This window comes from Eleutherodactylus coqui, chromosome 8 (genome assembly GCF_035609145.1).
Source record: "Eleutherodactylus coqui strain aEleCoq1 chromosome 8, aEleCoq1.hap1, whole genome shotgun sequence".
Lineage (NCBI taxonomy): Eukaryota > Metazoa > Chordata > Amphibia > Anura > Eleutherodactylidae > Eleutherodactylus > Eleutherodactylus coqui.
In genome coordinates this window covers 205,514,880-205,541,468 of record NC_089844.1, presented here as the reverse complement: position 1 = coordinate 205,541,468, position 26,589 = coordinate 205,514,880, and the positions used below count along the sequence as shown (strand labels likewise).

General features: G+C 49.4%; 1 protein-coding gene across 1 annotated transcript in view; it reads left to right on the top strand.

The window, feature by feature from the left end:
• Positions 1-26,589, top strand: part of CARD11 (caspase recruitment domain family member 11) — a 309,307-nt gene that overhangs the window by 174,918 nt on the left and 107,800 nt on the right. Inside the window, exon 5 of the mRNA XM_066577246.1 lies at positions 11,504-11,683. Coding sequence (XP_066433343.1) covers positions 11,504-11,683 — 180 coding nt within the window. The remainder of the gene's footprint in view (positions 1-11,503; positions 11,684-26,589) is intronic.

Sequence of the window (26,589 nt, the reverse complement as noted above, 5' to 3'; positions counted from 1 at the left end):
ACAAAGATCAGTCCACCCTACTTGTTCAGATGAAGGCGATCTTCCAGGCTGAATTATCAGTCGCAGTTAGAGAATTCTCTGATCAGGTCCAGAACTTGGGTCAGAGGACAGACGAATTAGAATGAAAGGCGAATGCTATTGCTGATGCTGTGGAGGCGGATCGGAGCCATGTAGCTGAAATGGAAGCTAGAATCAATCTTTTGGGGGCCAAACATGAGGATTTGGAGAACAGGTCTCGACATTCAAACATCCGGATAAGAGGTCTGCCGGACACAATCGGAGCCCTAAAGGAAACAGCAATCAATCTATTATTAGCTCTTTTGCCTCAAATTGACCAAACCTTTTTGAGAATAGATAGGATCCATAGAACTCTAGCCTGTTCTCCAAACCCGGACCTCCCAAGAGATGTGGTCCTAAAATTACATTATAACGAGCTCTGAGATCAGATATTGTCAGCGTCCAGAAACCTCTCGTCATTGCCAGGACTGCCATCCTCAGTTCCGTTATATGCTGATATATCCCCGACGACACTGGCTAAGCAGAGAGCCTTCTGGTCAATTACGCAGGCTCTCCCATTTCCAGCAGCACGGCAGATCATATTCAGTTGGGATACTGGAAGAAGAAGCATACAGAGCTCTGGGGAGAGCGCAGATAGCTGTGGGGATTCCCCGGGTGGAGGAGCCCTCAAGTCAACGCCCTAGGCACACTTGGAATATGCCTCGTTCCTGGCGGAATCTGACTAGATCCCTAACTCAGGACTCTCAGTCAGGACAATCTAGTCCATCGTAATAGACAATGCTTTACAGTCCCATGATCTCAGGAGAAGAAGCGGGTTGGGGGGGTCTACTCTACTCTGTTATCATTATGATGTTGAGTTATACAGGTTTTTGAGGTACAGTGAGATCTGTGGAATAGCCTACAGAGGCTTGCCATAATAGTACCTCTTGAATGTTTGCATGTGTTAACCAATATGCTAATCCGGTACCATAGATAGTTGCCTTGAATATCAAAGATGGTCAGTTTTCCACTAGTGAGGATCATTACCAATCTTGATTACAAATGTCTTAGGACCTTCCCCTTTTGTGGATATGCATCTTTTATCTGTTTGCTTGTGGTTTTTTGGTTCCAGGTCATCAGTTTCAATATAGGCCAGGTAAATAGACATCTACAGGAGAGAAGATGGGGTGTTTGGGGAGGCTTAGAAGCAATATACCTGATACTATCCATGGTGTGTTTCCCTTCCCATAATGTAAGGGGGTTCAACTCCCCAAACTAATGGAAGGGGGCCTGCCTGACATACTTAAAACATAAACCAGATAGTTTGTATTCAGGAGACCCACTGTTCGCATCCTTCCATCCCAAGATATTTCCATCAGCACTACTTGAGATCCTTTGTGGCTACAGCCCCAAAGAAAGATAGAAGAGCTCTTACTCTATTGCATGATTCATTTCCCTTCCAAGTTGAGCAAATAGAGAGTGACCTAGAGAGTAGATATTGTATTGTTTTGGGTAAACTACATGGCCAATCACTGGCTATAACTAATATGTACGCCCCTTCGCAAAATCTTTTCCTCACTATAAGATTAATTGCTACAAAACTTCTCACATTTCCACAATTCAGGATAGTGTGGGTGGGGGAGGGGGGCGGGGGGTTCAATTTTCCCTTTTCCCCAACCTTGGATAGTAGTATTGCAGGTAGATTTTCAGCTGCTCATAAATGATCTCTATTGATATTAGCTGATAGCTGGAGGGAGATCATGCAAATAAGTAAGGGTACGCTCTTTTTTCACTAGTAAGCCACAATTACTTGACTATATACTGATGTCCGCGTCCCTCCTGCCCCTTCTAACGACAGCTAGACATTATCTGTGTGTATGGTCGGATCACAAACTAGTTCTTTGGAGCTTTATCTTGATCAAACCCCCAAATTAAGCTTTACATGGCGGCTGAATGAAGCTCTTATCTGAGAGCCCTAAATGCCGATGTTACCCCTGAGGAAGTAGTCGAGGCTATTGATAACCTGAAATTAGGTAAGGCCCCAGGCCCAGACAGCTTCACAGCCATTTATTATAACGATGTAAGGACATTCGGAGTCAGCCCCTACGGAGTCTGCACCAAACATTAATGGAGGGAGAGAACCTGCCAATGTAATAGTCATTCCTAAGGCAAATAAAGATCCCAGTCTCCCCAAAACTACAGGCCCATCGCTTTATTGAATATAGACTACAGCATGTTTACATCTATTTTGGATCTAATGCATAAAGATCAGGCGGGGCTCATCCCGTCCGACAAGCCCAGATAATAGTAGAAAAGGTTTGAATATTATTGATCATACCAAAAAACAACCTCGGACATCGAGAAAGCCTTTAACTCTGTCTTGGGACTATTTATTCTAGATTTTGCGACAAATGCGGTTTGGGGGGATCCTTTACTCAAGCCCTTAAGTCCCTATTCTCTAATCCTTCTACCCTTCTAATAAGGAAGCCCAATCTCAGTTAGGAGGGGCACACATCAGGGATGTCCTCTCTCACCAGCATTATTTGCTTTAGCAGCTGAACCTCTTGCAATAGCAATGCAACAAAACCCCAACATAAAAGGAATGAGCGTAGGAGACATTGATTAATGTCTAGCATTACCGCAACATCCCTACACAACTTCTAGAAAAATGGGCAACTCTAACAAGACTTAGAGTAAACCCGGGGAAATGTGACATAGCCTTTTTAAATGTCCTTCGCTCCTTGATAAAACCAATGGCACCAATCTGACCACCTCTTTGCCTATCATCCCCCCCTTGATCCTGAAACTCTCATTAGAGCTAGCTGAGTGGGATGACCCATTGTTATCTTGGGTAGGAAGGATACATGCTATTAAAATGAATCTATTCCCCGTATACTATACCTCTTTAGCACACTTCCCATACCAATCCCCCATATAGTAGTGACAAACTTCCTGAAACTCATTTTCAAATTTATATGGACCTCTAAATGACCCAGAATTAAGAGGACTATCATACATTACAACGGAAAAGTAGGAGGGCTCTGTGTCCCTAATTTAATGACATATTACACAGCAGCTAGAATGGCCCAATGGGTAGAGACTCTGGGGGGCTCTGAAGCTCCGCCATAGTGGTTAGGTAGCCCTATGGTGTCCAGTCTGCTTTCCTGTTACTCTATGCAAATAGGAAGAAACATCTGATAATCTTACCACGAAGCCCTTGGCACTACGTTCCTTAATCCCAAATGTGAGGTTCCCTCTTAGTCTTGATTTAGTCCACTACCAATGGTAGATCCCAATTTTTACCATTGGTTCAATTCCAAGTCAAATACAACCCACCAGAAGCTGAACATTTTAGACTTAATCAAGTTTTCCATTTTATAAGATCATTGAATTTACCACCCGTTCTCCCAAATACGAGAAGGTCCGAAAGGCTCTGCCTACATGACCCTCCGAGTAAGGGAACTCTATCTTTGCTTTCTAACTACTAAGTACTACGGTAGAGGGTTATCTCCCTTTCATGACGGGATGGGAGACAGATTTACAATTAGTTCGTCTGCGAACAGATGGCGCCATTGTTGCAAAATCATCTCTAAAGCCAGCCATCAGGTCACATTTATGGAGACATCTATAAAACTTCTACCCCATACTTATATGGTGCCTGCTAGGGTTAACCACTTCTATCCCTCCTCCTCGCTCTTATGCTTCAGGCGTAGTTCGGAGATTGGATACATATCTGGTGGACTTGTCCGGGGGTCTCAGATCCATAGACTACTCCATCAAATATTCATTGGTCCATTCCAGAAGTCCCCGGCAGTATTTTTATTGGGAGATCGCCCTCCGAGGGTTAAACAAGGTGATACAAAACCTATGTATGGAGACTAGAATTCACATTGGAGCTAGAAGGAAACAACCCCATCTATCCCAGCAGGAGGTATTGGATGTCATTAATAGCCCCCATGAGAGCGCCCATGCGATAGGGTCAGATACACTAGATGGGTCCGGAGGGGTGGGGGACCACGGATCCATCTGACATATTCGGGGATTCTGATATCATCCTCTTCCTACCCAATACTACCCTGCGGTATATAGATGTGTCTACAATGCTCGCCCATGCGATAGGGTCAGATACACTAGATGGGTCCGGAGGGGTGGGGGGACCACGGATCCATCTGACAGATATTCGGGGATTCTTATATCATCCTCTTCCTACCCAATACTACCCTGCGGTATATAGATGTGTCTACAATGCTCGCCCATGCGATAGGGTCAGATACACTAGATGGGTCCGGAGGGGTGGGGGGACCACGGATCCATCTGACAGATATTCGGGGATTCTGATATCATCCTCTTCCTACCTAATACTACCCTGCGGTATATAGATGTGTCTACAATGCTCGCCCATGCGATAGGGTCAGATACACTAGATGGGTCTGAAGGGGTGGGGGGACCACGGATCCATCTGACAGATATTCGGGGATTCTGATATCATCCTCTTCCTACCCAATACTACCCTGCAGTATATAGATGTGTCTACAATGCTCGCCCATGCGATAGGGTCAGATACACTAGATGGGTCCGGAGGGGTGGGGGACCACGGATCCATCTGACATATTCGGGGATTTTGATATCATCATCTTCCTACCCAATACTACCCTGCGGTATATAGATGTGTCTACAATGCTCGCCCATGCGATAGGGTCAGATACACTAGATGGGTCTGGAGGGGTGGGGGACCACGGATCCATCTGACAGATATTCGGGGATTCTGATATCATCCTCTTCCTACCTAATACTACCCTGCGGTATATAGATGTGTCTACAATGCTCGCCCATGCGATAGGGTCAGATACACTAGATGCGTCCGAAGGGGTGGGGAGACCATGGATCTCATCCTCTTCCTACCTAGGGCAGCCCTGCGGTATATAGATGTGTCTACAATGCTCGCCCATGCGATAGGGTCAGATACACTAGATGGGTCCGGAGGGGTGGGGGACCACGGATCCATCTGACAGATATTCGGGGATTCCGATATCATCCTCTTCCTACCTAATACTACCCTGCGGTATATAGATGTGTCTACAATGCTCGCCCATGCGATAGGGTCAGATACACTAGATGGGTCCGGAGGGGTGGGGGGACCACGGATCCATCTGACAGATATTCGGGGATTCCGATATCATCCTCTTCCTACCTAATACTACCCTGCGGTATATAGATGTGTCTACAATGCTCGCCCATGCGATAGGGTCAGATACACTAGATGGGTCCGGAGGGGTGGGGGGACCACGGATCCATCTGACAGATATTCGGGGATTCTGATATCATCCTCTTCCTACCTAATACTACCCTGCGGTATATAGATGTGTCTACAATGCTCGCCCATGCGATAGGGTCAGATACACTAGATGGGTCTGAAGGGGTGGGGGGACCACGGATCCATCTGACAGATATTCGGGGATTCTGATATCATCCTCTTCCTACCCAATACTACCCTGCAGTATATAGATGTGTCTACAATGCTCGCCCATGCGATAGGGTCAGATACACTAGATGGGTCCGGAGGGGTGGGGGACCACGGATCCATCTGACATATTCGGGGATTTTGATATCATCATCTTCCTACCCAATACTACCCTGCGGTATATAGATGTGTCTACAATGCTCGCCCATGCGATAGGGTCAGATACACTAGATGGGTCTGGAGGGGTGGGGGACCACGGATCCATCTGACAGATATTCGGGGATTCTGATATCATCCTCTTCCTACCTAATACTACCCTGCGGTATATAGATGTGTCTACAATGCTCGCCCATGCGATAGGGTCAGATACACTAGATGCGTCCGAAGGGGTGGGGAGACCATGGATCTCATCCTCTTCCTACCTAGGGCAGCCCTGCGGTATATAGATGTGTCTACAATGCTCGCCCATGCGATAGGGTCAGATACACTAGATGGGTCCGGAGGGGTGGGGGACCACGGATCCATCTGACAGATATTCGGGGATTCCGATATCATCCTCTTCCTACCTAATACTACCCTGCGGTATATAGATGTGTCTACAATGCTCGCCCATGCGATAGGGTCAGATACACTAGATGGGTCCGGAGGGGTGGGGGGACCACGGATCCATCTGACAGATATTCGGGGATTCCGATATCATCCTCTTCCTACCTAATACTACCCTGCGGTATATAGATGTGTCTACAATGCTCGCCCATGCGATAGGGTCAGATACACTAGATGGGTCCGGAGGGGTGGGGGACCACGGATCCATCTGACAGATATTCGGGGATTCTGATATCATCCTCTTCCTACCCAATACTACCCTGCGGTATATAGATGTGTCTACAATGCTCGCCCATGCGATAGGGTCAGATACACTAGATGGGTCCGGAGGGGTGGGGGACCACGGATCCATCTGACAGATATTTGGGGATTCTGATATCATCCTCTTCCTACCTAATACTACCCTGCGGTATATAGATGTGTCTACAATGCTCGCCCATAAGATAGTGGAGAAGGTGGAGCACGTAAGAAACAAGGTGACCTCTGTTTGGTTCTATGTTGGGTTTTAGAGCATACAATACTTATTTCAGAATTCTAGACGAACTAGTAAGAAATTACAGATTAAGTCTTAAAATGAAAATAAAAAAGGTAGCACCACTAGAATCTAGAATCGTGACTATACCGCCCCCTGTGGGGATATTCACAAAAGTCATATGCATCAAATTATGCTACTTGCATAAAAACCGTTAAAACGAACAATTCCCTTTCTCCAACAATTGCCCGCTGATTGCCCCATGTAACGTTCTCATTAGACTGCAGTGTAGTGTCTTCATACATGACATGTAGAAGCCGCAGAGGACCGGCCCCCCTCCAAGGTCTCCAGAGCCTTTAAATTAATTTCTACTTTCATGTTTAATCTCGCATTATGATTGGTCTAAGCTGTAGACCATGCAGCATACCATAAATGGAGCCAGCCATTTAGGCTGCCTGTCCACGGGCGTTGCGGTACCAGCGGTGGATCTCCACCATGGGAGCCGATGTCCGGGAGCAGGAGCCTGCAGATGGATCTCTGCGGTCAGCCTATCTAACAGATAACAGATAGGCTGACCGCGGAGAATCGGGGCAAATGGCAGCATGACAACATTCAGTGTCCAGTGGATGTGTCTGCAGCATCTTGACAATGTCCCCAACAATAAAGCCCCCTCCACAGCTGGACATGTCGCTCCTCAAGTCTCAGCTGCTACCATGCCACCTAAACTCACATGTATGTACGGATAGATCTGACATGCTGTGGAGACAGTACATGGCGGAGCTGTCAGGGCGCAACCTCCAGAAATCCACAATGCCTTCATTAAGGTGACCAGATTTTTCCAAGGTCAAAGAGGGGTGTGTTCAGGGGGCAGGGCTTATCATGACGTACCGCCCCCTCACCTCCTCTGTAAGATACTGACAGTTAGCGCTTCCCAGCAACCTGTAGTGCCCAAACCTGAACAGCAGTGTCGTACCTGACCAGGCCGCTGGGAACTAATAGCCGGGGAGCCTAGGGAGGGTGTGAGGGGAAGCGCCATATAGTAAGAAATCTGCACCAATTTGCAGCGGAAATTTCTGCTGCGGACATTTCTCAGCATTTCAGCCATGTGTAAACATATCCTAAGTCAGCTTGAGGTATGCTACTATGTGCAGAGTGGCCACAGTAGTAATAGTGACCCTATATCGGCCCCAGTAGTAATAGTGACCCCCACAGTGGCCCTCAGTAGTAATAGTGTCCCCTATATCAGCCCTAGTAGCAATCGTGACCCCCACAGTGGCCCTCAGTAGTAATAGTGTCCCCACAGTGGCCCTCAGTAGTAATAGTGTCCCCACAGTGGCCCTCGGTAGTAATAGTATCCCCTATATCAGCCCCAGTAGCAATAGTGACCCCTACATGGGTCTCAGTAGTAATAGTGACCCCACAGTGGCCCCCAGTAGTAATAATGTCCCCTATGTCAGCCCCAGTAGCAATAGTGACCCCCACAGTGGCCCTCAGTAGTAATAGTGTCCCCTATATCAGCCCTAGTAGCAATGGTGACCCCCACGGTGGCCTCAGTTGTAATAGAGACCCCAACAGTGGCCCTAGTAGTAATAGTAACCCCCACTGGGGCCTCAGTAGCAATAGTGACCCCCACAGTGGCCCTCAGTAGTAATAGTGTCCCCTATATCAGCCCTAGTAGCAATGGTGACCCCCACGGTGGCCTCAGTTGTAATAGAGACCCCAACAGTGGCCCTAGTAGTAATAGTGACCTCCACAGTGGCCTCAGTAGATATTATGACTCTCACAGTGGCCCCAGTAGTAATAGTGTCCCCTATATCAGCCCCAGGAGTATTAGTGACCCCAGTAGTAATAGTGTCCCCTATATCAGCCCCAGGAGTATTAGTGACCTCAGTAGTAATAGTGACCCCCACAGTGGCCCCAGTAGATATTATGACTCTCACAGTGGCCCCAGTAGTAATAGTGTCCCCTATATCAGTCCCAGGAGTATTAGTGACCTCAGTAGTAATAGTGTCCCCCCACAGTGGCCCCAGTAGTATATGTGTCCCTCACAGTGGCTCCAGTAGTAATAGTAATCCACACTGTGGCCCTCAGTAGTAATAGTGTCCCCTATATCAGCCCCAGGAGTAATAGTGACCCCCACCGTGGCCTAAGTAATAATAGAGCCCCTTTCCTGAAACTCATATACTTACCTTCTTTTGGTCTTCAGAGCGCCGCTGATCCTTTTGTCGACACTGTTTTGGGCGGAAGTGTGTGCACCCGCAGCAGCGCCTCTTCCCCTTTCCTATCCTTCTGCAGAACCAATGGATGTGGTCAGGGGAGGGAGATTCCAGATGCATTCACTGCCATCAGTGTTTGCATCCCGTAGCAGCGGCGGTAAGTGATTACCAGCCGAGGAGCTGTGGCACCCCAGCTGGTAATCACCTCCATGGTGACCCAACATCCCAAAAGTGGGAGAAAAGCAGGACTTGGGACCACTTTGGGACCACTTAGGACCTGGGGGAAAGCGGGACACAGGGTCCCAAAGTGAGACTGTCTGCCAAAATTGGGACGTCTGGTCACCTTACATTTATTGATGATAACAGTCCATAGAAACAACACATTTCGAGGAAGCACGCCCACCTTCTTCAGAGTGACCAAAACAATGTTTGTGTCTGCATAGCTTGAAGAAGGGGACTGTGTTTCCCCAAAATGTGTTGTTTTTATGGACTGTTCATCAATAAGGGCATTGTGCATTTCTGGAGGTTGAGCCTGATTGCTTCTTCGGTGCAGACCATGCATTGATCTCTCTATGGAGTTGGCTATCTCCTTGCAGAAGGGCATCATTAGTAAGGATCTTCTGACAGTGCTGTGAGCCTGTTTGAACTACTCGTGCTATCCTTGACTTAACATACTTGCCCTATGTGGCGCCCCCTGTTTCTCCTGTTTATATGTTTGGTACTTTTGTATTGATTTAAAGGGTCATTTTGGTGAAAACACATTTTCCCATCCCTTCCCCCTCCCTCTAGAGGTCTCTTTTGTGTATTGCAGTCACTTTCTTGCAGTCCAGCCCCTTTCTGATGCTTATCAGCCACCAACTTGAGTTGTTTTTTTTTTTTCTTACTTTCAGTTTACATCTGTCCCACGATGTATTAGCACAGCATTAGCTAAGGTCATACCATTATGCCTACTGGTGGCACACTTTAATTATCATTACTTCTTGTAGTCAACTGTATAAGCTACAGACCCTAAGTATACAGTCAGGAGGATGAGCTGTGACGTGCTCTATTATAACTGTGTGACAGGAGTCTCTAATGATCATCAGTAAATGTGACAGGAGTGCATTAAAAGCACCAGTGCACAAGATACCCAACATATATTTGAAATAGTAACCCTGATAGTGATCCCAGTAGTAATAGTGACCCCTATTAGTGGACACAGTAATAATAGTGCCCCCATTAGTAGTCCTAGTAGTAATAGTGACCCCCATTAGTGGCCACAGTAGTAAGTGCCCCCCATTACTGGCTATAGTAGTAATAGTGTCCCCATTAGTGGTCCTAGTAGTAACAGTAACCCTGTTAGTGACCCCAGTAGTAATAGTGACCCCCATTAGTGGCCACAATAGTAAGTGCCCCCCATTAGTGGCTATAGTAGTAATAGTGTTCCCATTAGTGGTCCTAGTAGTAATAGTAACCCTGTTAGTGACCCCAGTAGTAATAGTGACCCCCATTAGTGGCCACAATAGTAAGTGCCCCCCATTAGTGGCTATAGTAGTAATAGTGGCCCCATTAGTGGTCCTAGTAGTAATAGTAACCCTGTTAGTGACCACAGTAGTAATAGTGACCCCCATTAGTGACCCCAGTAGTAATAGTGTCTCCATTAGTGGTTCTAGTAGTAATAGTGCCCCCCATTAGTGGTCCTAGTAGTAATAGTGTCCCCCATTAGTGGTCCTAGTAGTAATAGTAACCCTGTTAGTGACCCCAGTAGTAATAGTGACCCCCATTAGTGGCCACAATAGTAAGTGCCCCCCATTAGTGGCTATAGTAGTAATAGTGTCCCCATTAGTGGTCCTAGTAGTAATAGTAACCCTGTTAGTGACTCCAGTAGTAATAGTGACCCCCATTAGTGACCCCAGTAGTAATAGTGTCCCCATTAGTGGTTCTAGTAGTAATAGTGCCCCCTATTAGTGGTCCTAGTAGTAATAGTGTCCCCCATTAGTGGTCCTAGTAGTAATAGTAACCCTGTTAGTGACCCCAGTAGTAATAGTGACCCCCATTAGTGGCCACAATAGTAAGTGCCCCCCATTAGTGGCTATAGTAGTAATAGTGTCCCCATTAGTGGTCCTAGTAGTAATAGTAACCCTGTTAGTGACTCCAGTAGTAATAGTGACCCCCATTAGTGACCCCAGTAGTAATAGTGTCCCCATTAGTGGTTCTAGTAGTAATAGTGCCCCCCATTAGTGGTCCTAGTAGTAATAGTGTCCCCCATTAGTGGTCCTAGTAGTAATAGTAACCCTGTTAGTGACCCCAGTAGTAATAGTGACCCCCATTAGTGGCCACAATAGTAAGTGCCCCCCATTAGTGGCTATAGTAGTAATAGTGTCCCCATTAGTGGTCCTAGTAGTAATAGTAACCCTGTTAGTGACTCCAGTAGTAATAGTGACCCCCATTAGTGACCCCAGTAGTAATAGTGTCCCCATTAGTGGTTCTAGTAGTAATAGTGCCCCCCATTAGTGGTCCTAGTAGTAATAGTGTCCCCCATTAGTGGTTCTAGTAGTAATAGTGCCCCCCATTAGTGGTCCTAGTAGTAATAGTGTCCCCCATTAGTGGTCCTAGTAGTAATAGTGACTTTCATCATTGGCCACAGCAGTAGGAGCAGCTCACCGCCCTCTTAGATAGGGGCGCCCTTACATGTTGAATATGTTTATTCCATGGTCGGTCCTACAATATGGACTATTAGATCCTTACAGCCTCTTTTTCATTTTAATGCAGATTGACCGACTTAAACATCATCTGAATAAAGTAGAAGAAGAATGCAAACTGGAGAGAAACCAATCTCTTAAACTGAAGAATGATATTGAGAATCGACCGAAAAGAGAGCAAATGATGGAACTGGAGCGCGAAAATGAAATGCTAAAGACAAAAATACAAGAGTTCCAGTCTCTACTGCAGGTAATAGGGCATTCTATCTGTAAATCACCATGACGACAAATATATTAAGGAAGGGGTTAACATGTTCTGTTGGGGAGTAAAAGAGTAATCCGAATAAAATCCCATATCCAATTATTCTCTCCCCCAACACGACCTATCAGAGGCCCCCATGCACATGGGATGGTTGGCCGCTTCAGTCAACATCAAGGCCGCGTTCACACGTGCGTGGGTTTTGCACGCACATAATGCATGCTTCTTAAAGAACCAATGGGTTCCTATAGAAGGGTTCATATGTGAGGAATTAGCAGCGCAAAACAGAGCGCACCTAAAAAGGATAGGACACAGGGCGCTGTTGGTGCGCGCTTTGCAGGAGTTTCCATTGACTCATATGGGAGCAAGAGGTTATGGAAACCCCTGTGTTGCCAATAGCCTCCCTGCGGCTTACAGCAGGACATTTAAAAGGTGCTTCTGGGCAGAAGCACCTTTTAAATGTCCTGCTGTTAACTCCTTAGTTCCCGTGAGGGTGAGGAGACTCCACGAGGGTTCCGTTAATCCCTGCGGGGAGTCCCCTGATCACTGAACACTGTGACAGCACTTTCACAGTATTCAGTGAAGTGGTGACTCCACATGGGGATGAAAGAAACCCCGCCACAGCTGGCAAAGGAGCGTGATGCTATCCCATTGTTTTCAATGGGGCCTGTGCTGCTGCTGCCCCATTACAAGCAATGGGATAAAGGCAACCCCCACAGCAATTATTTTCAGGGAGGAAGGGGGGTGATTGAAATATAAGCCCTACCCTGAAAATCATCTCCAGCTGCAGAAAAAAAAATATATAACTCCCCATAGAAGCGCTCCCCAGCCTTCTTCTTCTGTATTTCAGCAGGCTGTGGATTGAAAAGTCCCCACCTCCTAAAAGCTCTGCTCTGATTGGCTGAGCGCTATGACCAATAGGAGGCAGTGCTTTCAGGTGGAAGGGAATTTTTAAACCCCAGCCACCAGAAATACAGAAGAAGAAGGCCGGGGACCACAGAGAAGAGCCGAACGGCGACACATGTGAAGAAGCCCAGATGGGGCTAATAGATACCAGCGATCATGGAAAAGTGTAAAAAAAAAAAAAAAAAAACACTAGAAAATATTAAACTTTCATCTCCATTCATGGATCGGATCCATAAGGGGAGATTAAAATCCTCACCCAAAGTCCCCCGAAGCCCCCCAAAATGTTGGGCACCACCACTGATCTGCGCATGCCCTGACAAAATGGCGACACATGTGCAGTAGAAGCTAAAGCCAAAGGTGCCTTTGTCATAGTAAGCTGCAAGGACTAAAGTGATTGGTCCCTGCTGACATGGGTGGCGGTGATACACCTATCACAGCCATCCATGTCATTTGTATACGGCACACGGTTAGTCCTGCGTAGCTCCTCCTGTCAGTGAGAGATTTGTGACGGGAGATAGCAGCGAAGATAGATAGTGAAAAATAAAACCCCGTCCTCAGCGCCCCTAATGCCCCAATCACCCCGCTGTACCCACGTCCGCTTTCTTGAGGGGGAGGGGGGGGGGGTTGTCTACCGTCATTATTAATTTTTTTCTAAAATAGAGCGCAGTATTTGCAGCGTAGAGCCGCGTACGCTCTACTGTTCGCTAGCAGTTCAGGTAATGATATATAGTCCGACAGCGACAACTCTACCGCTAGCCCTATGGAGGTTGAGGAGGGGTTGGGGCAGCAGGGCCCAGTAGTGCGGTGCCTCCCACAATGTGAGGTTCTTCAAATTCATTTTCACCCGCATCCCCCAATTTACTGCAACTTCAGGCGTTAATACGGATGTCATTTATTTATCAGTGCCGGCGTCCTGGAGCTTACTGTCCAGAAGACTGACATCAGCGCTGGACAATACACTACAGACCACCCCACTCCGTACATTCAGGGACGAGGACCCCATAAATGTCCAGAGCCAAACAAATGTGTGGGCCCTATTAATGAGACTTGTAGAAAAGTCCTTAACACGGTCCTATTGTCCCAGGAGCGCCGTTGACGTGACCCCTGTGTTTGCGTCAGTAACGCCCTGACGCAGAAAACATTATGCTTTTTTTCATTTTGCCGATAATGCCCAAATCCCCCCAGAAATGACCTGCGTGGACAGATTATCCAAATTGAGGCCCCTAATATCCCTATTAAAGGGTCATTTTAAAAATATCTACGCCCCAGAAAAAAAAATCTGTCTGTGGGCGAGTCGCTCATGAGCTTTAAGGGCGTCTATCATTCTGCCACTTCATTCCCTTTAAGCGCGCCAGGTATGGCGTTAAGCTGTACAAAGTTTGCACTGCCTATACATGCGATTTCTTTTATTTACGAGAGCAGGGACCACCAAATAAACCCCCTAACTGTCTGGGAAATATCAGCACTAATGGAAGGATTGTGTGGGCTCGTAGGCCTATCCCTAAATAATGGGCACCACATGTGTACCGACAACTACTACACCGGGCTCCCACTTACAGGGGCCTGCAGAATCTTTAAGACTGCTGCACCTCAGGAACTATTACAGTCCGAGGAGGTGTGAAGGCTTACGAAGCGCCGCTTCCTGCGCCCCTCATCGACCTTCTTTCTGCACCCCTCATCGACCTTCTTTCTGCACCCCTCATCGACCTTCTTTCTGCACCCCTCATCGACCCTCTTTCTGCACCCCTCATCGACCCTCTTCCTGCACCCCTCATCGAACTTCTTTCTGCACCCCTCATCGACCTTCTTCGTGCACCCCTCATCGACCTTCTTCCTGCACCCCTCATCGACCTTCTTTCTGCACGCCTCATCGACCTTCTTCCTGCACGCCTCATCGACCCTCTTTCTGCACGCCTCATCGACCTTCTTCGTGCACCCCTCATCGACCTTCTTCCTGCACCCCTCATCGACCTTCTTTCTGCACGCCTCATCGACCTTCTTCCTGCACGCCTCATCGACCCTCTTTCTGCACCCCTCATCGACCCTCTTTCTGCACCCCTCATCGACCATCTTCCTGCATCCCTCATCGACCTTCTTTCTGCACCCCTCATTGACCCTCTTTCTGCACCCCTCAACGACCCTTTCTGCACCCCTCATCGACCTTCTTTCTGCACCCCTCATCGACCTTCTTTCTGCACGCCTCACCGACCTTCTTTCTGCACCCCTCATCGACCCTCTTTCTGCACCCCTCATCGACATACTTCCTGCACCCCTCATCGACCTTCTTCCTGCACCCCTCATCGACCTTCTTCCTGCACCCCTCATCGACCTTCTTTCTGCCCCTCTCATCGACCTCCTTTTTGCACCCCTCATCGACCTTCTTTCTGCACCCCTCATCGACCATCTTCCTGCACCCCTCATCGACCTTCTTCCTGCACGCCTCATCGACCTTCTTCCTGCACCCCTCATCGACCTTCTTCCTGCACCCCTCATCGACCTTCTTCCTGCACGCCTCATCGACCTTCTTCCTGCACGCCTCATCGACCTTCTTCCTGCACGCCTCATCGACCTTCTTCCTGCATGCCTCATCGACCTTCTTCTTGCACCCCTCATCGACCTTCTTCCTGCACCCCTCATCGACCTTCTTCTTGCCCCCCTCATCGACCTTCTTCCTGCACCCCTCATCGAACTTCTTTCTGCACCCCTCATCGACCTTCTTTTTGCACCCCTCATCGACCTTCTTTCTGCACCCCTCATCGAACTTCTTTCTACACCCCTCATCGACCCTCTTCCTGCACCCCTCATCGACCTTCTTTCTGCACCCCTCATCGACCTCCTTTCTGCACCCCTCATCAACATTCTTTCTGCACGCCTCATCGACCTTCTTCCTGCACGCCTCATCGACCTTCTTCCTGCACGCCTCATCGAACTTCTTCCTGCACCCCTCATCGAGCTTCTTCCTGCACCCCTCATCGACCTTCTTCGTGCACGCCTCATCAACCTTCTTCCTGCACCCCTCATCGCCCTTCTTTCCGCACCCCTCATCGACCTTCTTCTTGCCCCCCTCATCGACCTTCTTCCTGCACCCCTCATCGACCTTCTTTCTGCACCCCTCATCGACCTTCTTTCTGCACCCCTCATCGACCTTCTTTCTGCACCCCTCATCGACCTTCTTTCTGCAGCCCTCATCGAACTTTTCTGCACCCCTCATCGACCTTCTTTCTGCACCCCTCATCGACCTTCTTTCTGCACCCCTCATCGAACTTCTTTCTGCACCCCTCATCGACCTTCTTCCTGCACCCCTCATCGACCTTCTTTCTGCACCCCTCATCGACCTTCTTTCTGCACGCCTCATCGACCTTCTTCCTGCACGCCTCATCGACCTTCTTCCTGCACGCCTCATCGACCTTCTTCCTGCACCCCTCATCGACCTTCTTCCTGCGCCCCTCATCGACCTTCTTTCTGCAGCCCTCATCGACCTCCTTCCTGCACCCCTCATCGACCTTCTTCCTGCACCCCTCATCGACCTTCTTTCTGCACCCCTCATCGACCTTCTTTCTGCACCCCTCATCGACCTTCTTCCTGCACCCCTCATCGACCTTCTTCCTGCACGCCTCATCGACCTTCTTTCTGCACCCGTCATCGACCTTCTTTCTGCACCCGTCATCGACCTTCTTTCTGCACCCGTCATCGACCTTCTTCCTGCACCCCTCATCGACCTTCTTCCTGCACGCCTCATCGACCTTCTTCCTGCACGCCTCATCGACCTTCTTCTTGCACCCCTCATCGACCTTCTTCCTGCACCCCTCATCGACCTTCTTCTTGCCCCCCTCATCGACCTTCTTCCTGCACCCCTCATCGAACTTCTTTCTGCACCCCTCATCGACCTTCTTTTTGCACCCCTCATCGACCTTCTTTCTGCACCCCTCATCGAACTTCTTTCTACACCCCTCATCGACCCTCTTCCTGCACCCCTCATCGACCTTCTTTCTGCACCCCTCATCGACCTCCTTTCTGCACCCCTCATCAACATTCTTTCTGCACGCCTCATCGACCTTCTTCCTGCACACCTCATCGACCTTCTTCCTGCACGCCTCATCGAACTTCTTCCTGCACCCCTCATCGCCCTTCTTCCTGCACCCCTCATCGACCTTCTTTCTGCACCCCTCATCGACCTCCTTTCTGCACCCCTCATCGACCTTCTTTCTGCACGCCTCATCGACCTTCTTCCTGCACGCCTCATCGACCTTCTTCCTGCACGCCTCATCGACCTTCTTCCTGCACGCCTCATCGACCTTCTTCCTGCACCCCTCATCGACCTTCTTCCTGCGCCCCTCATCGACCTTCTTTCTGCAGCCCTCATCGACCTCCTTCCTGCACCCCTCATCGACCTTCTTCCTGCACCCCTCATCGACCTTCTTTCTGCACCCCTCATCGACCTTCTTTCTGCACCCCTCATCGACCTTCTTTCTGCACCCCTCATCGACCTTCTTCCTGCACCCCTCATCGACCTTCTTCCTGCACGCCTCATCGACCTTCTTTCTGCACCCGTCATCGACCTTCTTTCTGCACCCGTCATCGACCTTCTTTCTGCACCCGTCATCGACCTTCTTTCTGCACCCGTCATCGACCTTCTTCCTGCACCCCTCATCGACCTTCTTCCTGCACCCCTCATCGACCTTCTTCCTGCACCCCTCATCGACCTTCTTCCTGCACCCCTCATCAACCTTCTTCCTGCACCCCTCATCGACCTCCTTTCTGCACCCCTCATCGACCTCCTTTCTGTACCGCTCATCGACCTTCTTTCTGCACCCCTCATCGACCTTCTTTCTGCACCCCTCATCGACCTTCTTCCTGCACGCCTCATCGACCTTCTTCCTGCACGCCTCATCGACCTTCTTCCTGCACGCCTCATCGACCTTCTTCCTGCACCCCTCATCGACCTCCTTTCTGCACCCCTCATCGACCTCCTTTCTGCACCCCTCATCGACCTTCTTTCTGCACGCCTCATCGACCTTCTTTCTGCACGCCTCATCGACCTTCTTCCTGCACGCCTCATCGACCTTCTTCCTGCACCCCTCATCGACCTTCTTCCTGCACCCCTCATCGACCTTCTTTCTGCACCCCTCATCGACCTTCTTTCTGCACCCCTCATCGACCTTCTTCCTGCACGCCTCATCGACCTTCTTCCTGCACGCCTCATCGACCTTCTTTCTGCACCCCTCATCGACCTCCTTTCTGCACCCCTCATCAACATTCTTTCTGCACGCCTCATCGACCTTCTTCCTGCACGCCTCATCGACCTTCTTCCTGCACGCCTCATCGAACTTCTTCCTGCACCCCTCATCGAGCTTCTTCCTGCACCCCTCATCGACCTTCTTCGTGCACGCCTCATCGACCTTCTTCGTGCACCCCTCATCGCCCTTCTTCCTGCAACCCTCATCGACCTTCTTCTTGCCCCCCTCATCGACCTTCTTCCTGCACCCCTCATCGACCTTCTTTCTGCACCCCTCATCGACCTTCTTTCTGCACCCCTCATCGACCTTCTTTCTGCACCCCTCATCGACCTTCTTTCTGCAGCCCTCATCGAACTTTTCTGCACCCCTCATCGACCTTCTTTCTGCACCCCTCATCGACCTTCTTTCTGCACCCCTCATCGAACTTCTTTCTGCACCCCTCATCGACCTTCTTCCTGCACCCCTCATCGACCTTCTTTCTGCACCCCTCATCGACCTCCTTTCTGCACCCCTCATCGACCTTCTTTCTGCACGCCTCATCGACCTTCTTCCTGCACGCCTCATCGACCTTCTTCCTGCACGCCTCATCGACCTTCTTCCTGCACCCCTCATCGACCTTCTTCCTGCGCCCCTCATCGACCTTCTTTCTGCAGCCCTCATCGACCTCCTTCCTGCACCCCTCATCGACCTCCTTCCTGCACCCCTCATCGACCTTCTTTCTGCACCCCTCATCGACCTTCTTTCTGCACCCCTCATCGACCTTCTTCCTGCACCCCTCATCGACCTTCTTCCTGCACGCCTCATCGACCTTCTTTCTGCACCCGTCATCGACCTTCTTTCTGCACCCGTCATCGACCTTCTTTCTGCACCCGTCATCGACCTTCTTCCTGCACCCCTCATCGACCTTCTTTCTGCACCCCTCATCGACCTTCTTCCTGCACCCCTCATCGACCTTCTTCCTGCACCCCTCATCGACCTTCTTCCTGCACCCCTCATCGACCTCCTTTCTGCACCCCTCATCGACCTCCTTTCTGTACCCCTCATCGACCTCCTTTCTGCACCGCTCATCGACCTTCTTTCTGCACCCCTCATCGACCTTCTTCCTGCACGCCTCATCCACCTTCTTCCTGCACGCCTCATCGACCTTCTTCCTGCACGCCTCATCGACCTTCTTCCTGCACCCCTCATCGACCTTCTTCCTGCACCCCTCATCGACCTTCTTCCTGCACGCCTCATCGACCTTCTTCCTGCACCCCTCATCGACCTTCTTCCTGCACGCCTCATCGACTTTCTTCCTGCACGCCTCATCGACCTTCTTCCTGCACCCCTGATCGACCTTCTTCCTGCGCCCCTCATCGACCTTCTTTCTGCGCCCCTCATCGACCTTCTTCCTGCACGCCTCATCGACCTTCTTCCTGCACCCCTCATCGACCTTCTTCCTGCACCCCTCATCGACCTTCTTCCTGCACCCCTCATCGCCCTTCTTCCTGCACCCCTCATCGACCTTCTTCCTGCACCCCTCATCGACCTTCTTCCTGCACGCCTCATCGACCTTCTTCGTGCACCCCTCATCGACCTTCTTCGTGCACCCCTCATCGACCTTCTTCGTGCACCCCTCATCGACCTTCTTCGTGCACCCCTCATCGACCTTCTTCCTGCACGCCTCATCGACCTTCTTCGTGCACCCCTCATCGACCTTCTTCGAGCACCCCTCATCGACCTTCTTCGTGCACCCCTCATCGACCTTCTTCGTGCACCCCTCATCGACCTTCTTCGTGCACCCCTCATCGACCTTCTTCGTGCACCCCTCATCGACCTTTTTCGTGCACCCCTCATCGACCTTCTTCGTGCACCCCTCATCGACCTTCTTCCTGCACGCCTCATCGACCTTCTTTCTGCACCCCCCATCGACCTGAAATGAAATTGTATTTATTTTTCACTTGCTTTATAATAATTAAGTAGTCCGAATGCTGAGCACGCACCTAGATAAATGGTCTACGGGATCTTCATTTCAAAATGGGGTCACTTGTGTGTGTGTGTGTGTGTGTGTGTGGGGGGATTCTATTGTTTTGGCAGCTTGATGACTACGAGTGGGCACTGGTGCCTGGAATGTATCCAGTTGTGCCCTGAAGTCCAGCGGGTGTTCCTTCCATTATAGGCTGAGCCATGGGCCCTGTAAGCAGATTAGAGCCACAATGGGGATTTCACTAAGGGGTCATTTGTGCGGGTTCTCCATGGTTTTGGGCACTCATGGGCAAACTGTCTGTTCTGGAAGCCACCGGCTGCCAGTTTTGGTTTGGGCCCCGCTGTGGATATAGACAGAAGATTATGGCCACATTGGGTATGTCTCTGAACACAGGACAGACAGGGGGATCCTTTTTGGGGTGTAAATCTTTGTTTTCTTGTGCACTATAGAAAAAAAACCCTGTCTTTATAATTACATATTTGCAAAAATATTACATTTTATTGTTTCTCCTCTAAATTGTATTAATTCATGAAAAAAAAACAAAAAAAAATGTGAAGTCCAAATCCCCCGGACCCCTCAGTGAGTACATTCAGGGGTGTAGTTTATAGAGTGGGGTCATTGGCGGGGTCTCTATCACTCTGACACCCATGAGGCTTAACAATCTTGGCCCGATGCAGGAAAACAAAGGGTTCATCAAAATGTTAATAATTAATGTTAAATTTGTACATCTCCTAAATGGTTAAAAAAAAAGTTTCTCCAATGTGCTTCCAGAATAAAGTAAGCAGATGGAGATATATATCTTATCCTAAATTTGTACACTGTGTTTGCACATATTTGAAATATTGACATTTTTTTCAAAATTTTCCCAATTTTGTTGCTTTTAATAAATATTCACACATTCTCTTGTTCTATTATTCCCACCTACATGAAGTACAATATGTGGTGGGAAACAATGTCAGGATCACCGGGATCTGCAGAACCTTTACGGAGTTATTCTATGTTAGAGACTCAGGTCAGATCTCCAAAATGTGCCTCCGTCACTAAGGCACAAACAGCCTGGCCACTGAAGAGTTAAAGGGCACCTTCCAGCTTGATCATGCTGTCCCAACTGCAAGCCAGTGACGTAGCTAGCGTGGCAAGAGAGGCAGGTGCCACAGGCGCAGAATGCCAGGGTGCGCTGGCTGAGAGCATGACACTGGGAGAAATACCAGTGAGCTGGTCAGGTCCCAGGGGGCCCGGCCTGCTGGATCAGGCACAGAAGTTGGGAGCCCTCAATTTAATATTTTTTTTTCAAAGCTTGTGTAATAAAATAACATACAGTATATACTCCCCTCCTGCATTGCTCCCTGTCCGCTGGTAATCAGTACCGCTGCCCCGGCTCACTTCTGCATTGTGCGATCATGTAACACACACATGATCGCTGCAGTCCATCCCCGGCCTCACTAATGCTACAGCGGCGCCAATTACCAGAGGCCAGGAGGGGAGTATACACTCTTTTGTTATTTTATTACATATTGAGGGCTCATGCCCCCCAAGCGTTGCAAATTTCTGCCATGGATTTCCGCTGTGGGAGTATTGTGTTTAAAAAAAGCACGTGATTGCGGAATTCCATCACAGATTTCCACGGCCTCCATTAATAGAGACCTCCCGCTGTGGAAATCCACGGTGAAACAGAACATGCCACAATTTTTTTCCCACAGCGAAAATCCACAGCAGAATTCCACATGTGAGCATTGGCAGCAGGAAAGCTATAAGGCCCCCTGCCCACAGCAGTTTATTGCCGGCGGTAAACCGCCAGCGAATCACGCCGACCGACGCTTCCCATAGCACTGCTATGGAAAGTGCCGGCACTTGTCCATGAGCAGAGAATCATTCTCCGCTCGCGGAGGGCAATTCGCAGAATGCTGCAAATTCCCCCGATTCTCCCCGGTCAGCCCATCTATTAGATAGGGCTGATCGGCAGAGATTCGGTGGTGGCTCCCGCGGCAGAGCTTCGCCACAGGATACCGCATCGCCCGTGGACAGGGGGCCTTAGGCTCAACAGAACCAAATAGCTGCAGAATTCCGCTGTGGGAAACACAGCAGAAATCCATCAGTGGGCATTATATATTTAACATGAGAAGGGGGGGAGGGGTGGGGGTGGGGCAGAAGTTGGCATTATGTACATTCTCCCCTCAAAGAAGTTGTCATTTTGCAGTAACACCTGGCATACGGTTCCATCTCAGGCAGATCTGTACATGATGAGAGTTATGGTGATTAGATGGACGGTCTTGTCACCGGAGGCCCTAAAAGTTGTTCCCCCTTGGCCTAAAAAAGGCTCTCGGAGGCTCCTTGTGTGTAGTGACCTCTTCTTCTGCTTGTAGAGCTTGTTGACCACTAGATGCCTCTTTACGACACAGAGAAAAGATTTCAGCCTGTTACCAGAGGGGTGCGCATTATTGGGATGTGAGAAGCTGGATGGTCATATTAATAAATTGTCCCCAGCATCTGACCAGACTGTTAGGAGGTGTTGGGACCAGTGGATGGGGACACACAAGGTGACCGGGCTCAGGACGCCCCATACAGACCACCAGTAGAGAGGAGCATCTGACCAGACTGTTAGGAGATGTTGGGACCAGTGGATGGGGGCTCACAAGGTGACCGGGCTCAGGACGCCCCTACAGACCACCAGTAGAGAGGAGCATCTGACCAGTCTGTTAGGAGGTGTTGGGACCAGTGGATGGGGGCACACAAGATGAACGGGCTCAGGAACCCCCCTACAGACCACCAGTAGAGAGTAGCGTCTGACCAGACTGTTAGGAGGTGCTGGGACCAGTGGAAGCATGAGGGCACACAAGGTGACCGGGCTCAGTACGCCCCTACAGACCACCAGTAGAGAGTAGCGTCTGACCAGACTGTTAGGATGTATTGGGACCAGTGGAAGTGTGAGGGCATACAAGGTGACCGGGCTCAGGATGCCCCCTACAGACCACCAGTATAGAGAACTGTATAACCAGACTGTTAGGAGGTGTTGGGACCAGTTGATGGGGGCACACAAAGTGACCGGGCTCAGGATGCCCCCTACAGACCACCAGTAGAGAGGAGCATCTGACCAGACTGTTAGGAGGTGTTGGGACCAGTGGATGGGGGCACACAAGGTGACCGGGCTCAGGACGCCCCTACAGACCACCAGTAGAGAGTAGCGTCTGACCAGACTGTTAGGAGGTGCTGGGACCAGTGGAAGCATGAGGGCACACAAGGTGACCGGGCTCAGTACGCCCCTACAGACCACCAGTAGAGAGGAGCGTCTGACCAGACTGTTAGGAGGTGTTGGGACCAGTGGATGAGGGCACACAAGGTGACCAGGCTCAGGACGCCCCCTACAGACTACCAGTAGAGAGGAGCCTCTGACTAGACTGTTAGAAGTTGGTGGGACTAGTGGATGTGTGAGGACACACAAGGTGACTGGGCTCAGGATGCCCCCTACAGACCACCAGTAGAGACAATCATTTGATTGTCCGACAAGTAGGAGTAGCTCCAACTGTTTTCTTGTCCGCCATCCAGAGACAGGGGGCACCATGGTTACACCCCTCCGTCTGTCTGTGAAAACCATTCCAAGCCACTCGGCTAAAGGACATTTGGTCTAACAGCCGCCATTACGTGTACTGCTTTTGACACCCATCATCACCTCTGATTGCAGTGGTGTTGTGAACGATGAAACGGGAACCGTGTTGTCTTCAGCGATGAATCCAGTTCACGCACTGATGACGACCATTTTAGCGTGTGGAGTCTTAGAGGTAACATAGTAAGATAGTGTGTTAGGCTGAATGAAGACAATGTCCATCTAGTTCAGCCTGTTTCCACCGCCCTTGTTGATCCAGAGGAAGGCAAAAAAAAAACCCAATGAGGCAGAAGCCAATTTAGCCCATCAGGGGGGAAAAAAATCCTTCCTGTCTCCAGAATGGCAGTCAGAATAATCCCTGGATCAGCGTTTGAAAGTTCTTACCTGAATGTGAAGAACCCCCTTCTATGTTGGTGATGAAACCTGCTTTCTTCTAGACGTAGCGGATGCCCTCTCGTTACCGTCACAGTCCTGGGTATAAACAGATCCTGGGAGAGATCCTTGTATTGTCCCCTCGTGTATTTATACAGAGTTATTTAGTCGCCCCTTAGCCGTCTTTTTTCCGGGGTGAATAATTCCAGTTTTGGTATTCCAGTACTTCCATTCCATTTATTAGTTTAGTTGCCCTTCTTTGTACCCCTCCAGCACTGTAACATCCTTCCTGAGCCCCGGTGACCAGAACTGTACACAGTATTCCATGTGAGGCCTGACTAGTGCCTTATATAATGGAAGGATAATGTTCTAGTCCTTCACCCCTATACCTCTTTTAATGCACCCCAAGACTTTATTTGCCTTTGCAGCAGCTGCCTGGCATTGGTTACTCCAGTTTAGCCTACAATCCACTAGTACCCCCAGGTCTTTTTCCATATCACTTTTCCCTAGTGGTACCCCATTTAATGAATATTGGTGACATCCATTTCTCCTGCCCATGTGCATAACCTTACATTTATCAACATTGGACTTCATTCACCCCCCCCCCCCCCCCACCAAACCCCTGCTTATCTCGGTCCGTTTGTAGCCGCACATTGCCCTCCGTTGCATTGATTATATTGTATAATTTTGTGTTATCTGCAAATATTGATATTTTGCTGTGCAGCCCCTCTATCAGGTCATTGATAAATATATTGAACAGGATGGGGCCTAATACTGAGCCCCGTGGCCCCCACTAGCAACGGGGGCCCGATCAGAGTACAAACCATTTATTACCACCCTCTGCTTTCTATCTCTGGGCCAGTTCTTTACCCACTTACACACGTTTTCGCCCAATCCAAGCTGTCTCATTTTATATATCAGCCTATTATGTGGCACGGTGTCAAAGGCTTTAGAGAAGTCCAGATATACGAGATCAATAGACTCTCCCTGGTCCAGCCTAGCGCTTACTTCATGGTAGAAACTGATAAGATTGGTCTGACACGATCGCCCCCTCATGAACCCGTGCTGGGGAGGAGTTATTCCGTTGTTCTCCTTGAGGTATTCTTCGATGGCGTCTCTCAGAAACCCCTCGAGTATTTTTCCAATTATTGCAGTGAGACTTACCGGCCTGTAGTTACCAGGCTCTCTTCTGGACCCCTTATTGCATATTGGAACCACATTGGCAATGCACTAATCTTGTGGTACAACCCCGGTCTCTGTAATGTCCATAAATATAATAAATAGCAGTCTATCTATCACGTCACTTAGTTCCCTTAGGGCTAGAGATGAGCGAGCACCAAAATGCCCGGGTGCTCGTTACTCGAGTCGAGCTTTTCGTAATGCTCGAGAGCTCGTTTCGAGTAATGAACCCTATTGAAGTCAATGGTAGAATTGAGCATTTTTCAAGGTGACCCGTGCTCTGCATAGGGAAGGGTGTGTGATTCACCTGAAAACATCAGAAAATGGTAGAAACGCCACAGAATTGGATAGGGAACGGCAGGGGCAGCATGCAGGGCTGCACCTGAGGCTCCCAGGTTGCACTAGTAAGCCAAATTGTGGGCAAGAGCCTGGCAGTCACCCCCTAACAATTTAGTTGGGCCAGACCATAATCAGCAAGGCACACGCGCTGGCACATCTTAGCTAAGCACCACACTAGGTGCAACGAAGGACAATCACCGCCTGCGTCTTCTCTCCTGTGTTACATGCTGGCATTGCTGTCCAATTCCCCCCCAGGACACAGGCACGAGCCTGCGTCCACAACGTACTGAAATTTTTCCCAGCGCAGCGTCCAGCTGTCCTCATCCCAGACAGGGTAAGGCGCACCCCTTCGCCTACTTAGTAGTCCACAGCGTACTGAAAATTTTCTCTGCGCAGCCCTCAGCTGCCCTCATGCCACACGCTGGCCTCATAGCCACACCACCCGCATGTTGATTTATAAGTGCGTCTGCCATGAGGAGGAATCGGGGGCACAAACTGCAGAGGGTTGGCACGGCCAGGCAGCGACCCTCTTTAAAAGGGGCGGGGCGATAGCCCATAATGCTGATGAGAATTGATGATAAATTAACGTATGATCATAATTCCAATCCTGTGCCACTTCCGTCACAAAAACGTCCGTCAGGGGCCGCAAACGTGGGCCTAAAGGGGACTCAGTTGCCAGCACTTCCACACATCTCCACAATTCAACAACCCCTTCTAAAGCAACAGATTTTTTTTTTACCAAGAGTGCAGGTGAACCCCTGAAAAACTTTTTCAGTGACAGCTCGTACTTGCTTAATGGGATTGAGGTGGCAGTCCACCAGAAGGCAAGCTGCTGCCTGCCCCAGCCCCTGCCTCTCCTCGAGGGTCTTGTTAACCAGTGCCCCAGGGAAAGACAGCATGTACTATGAAGAAATTAGTGGCCAAAGATGGACACCGCGCGGGGATAAGTTTCCGTACGCCGTGTGGCCCTTTTAAAATTGTGCTTCATAGCTGACAAATCGCAGACAAAAAAAACAACCCATTTTAAAAAGAAGAATTTTTTTTACCAACATTGCAGGTGAGAACCAGAAAGATTTTTTATACGCGAGTGCAGGGTAAATGTGTACCCAGAGTATAGGCGAACCCCTGAAAGATTAGTTTACCCAGAGTATAGGCGAACCCCTGAAAGATTAGCTTACCCAGAGTATAGGCGAACCCCTGAAAGATTAGTTTACCCAGAGTATAGGTGAACCCCTGAAAGATTAGTTTACCCAGAGTATAGGCGAACCCCTGAAAGATGTTACCCAGAGTGTAGGCG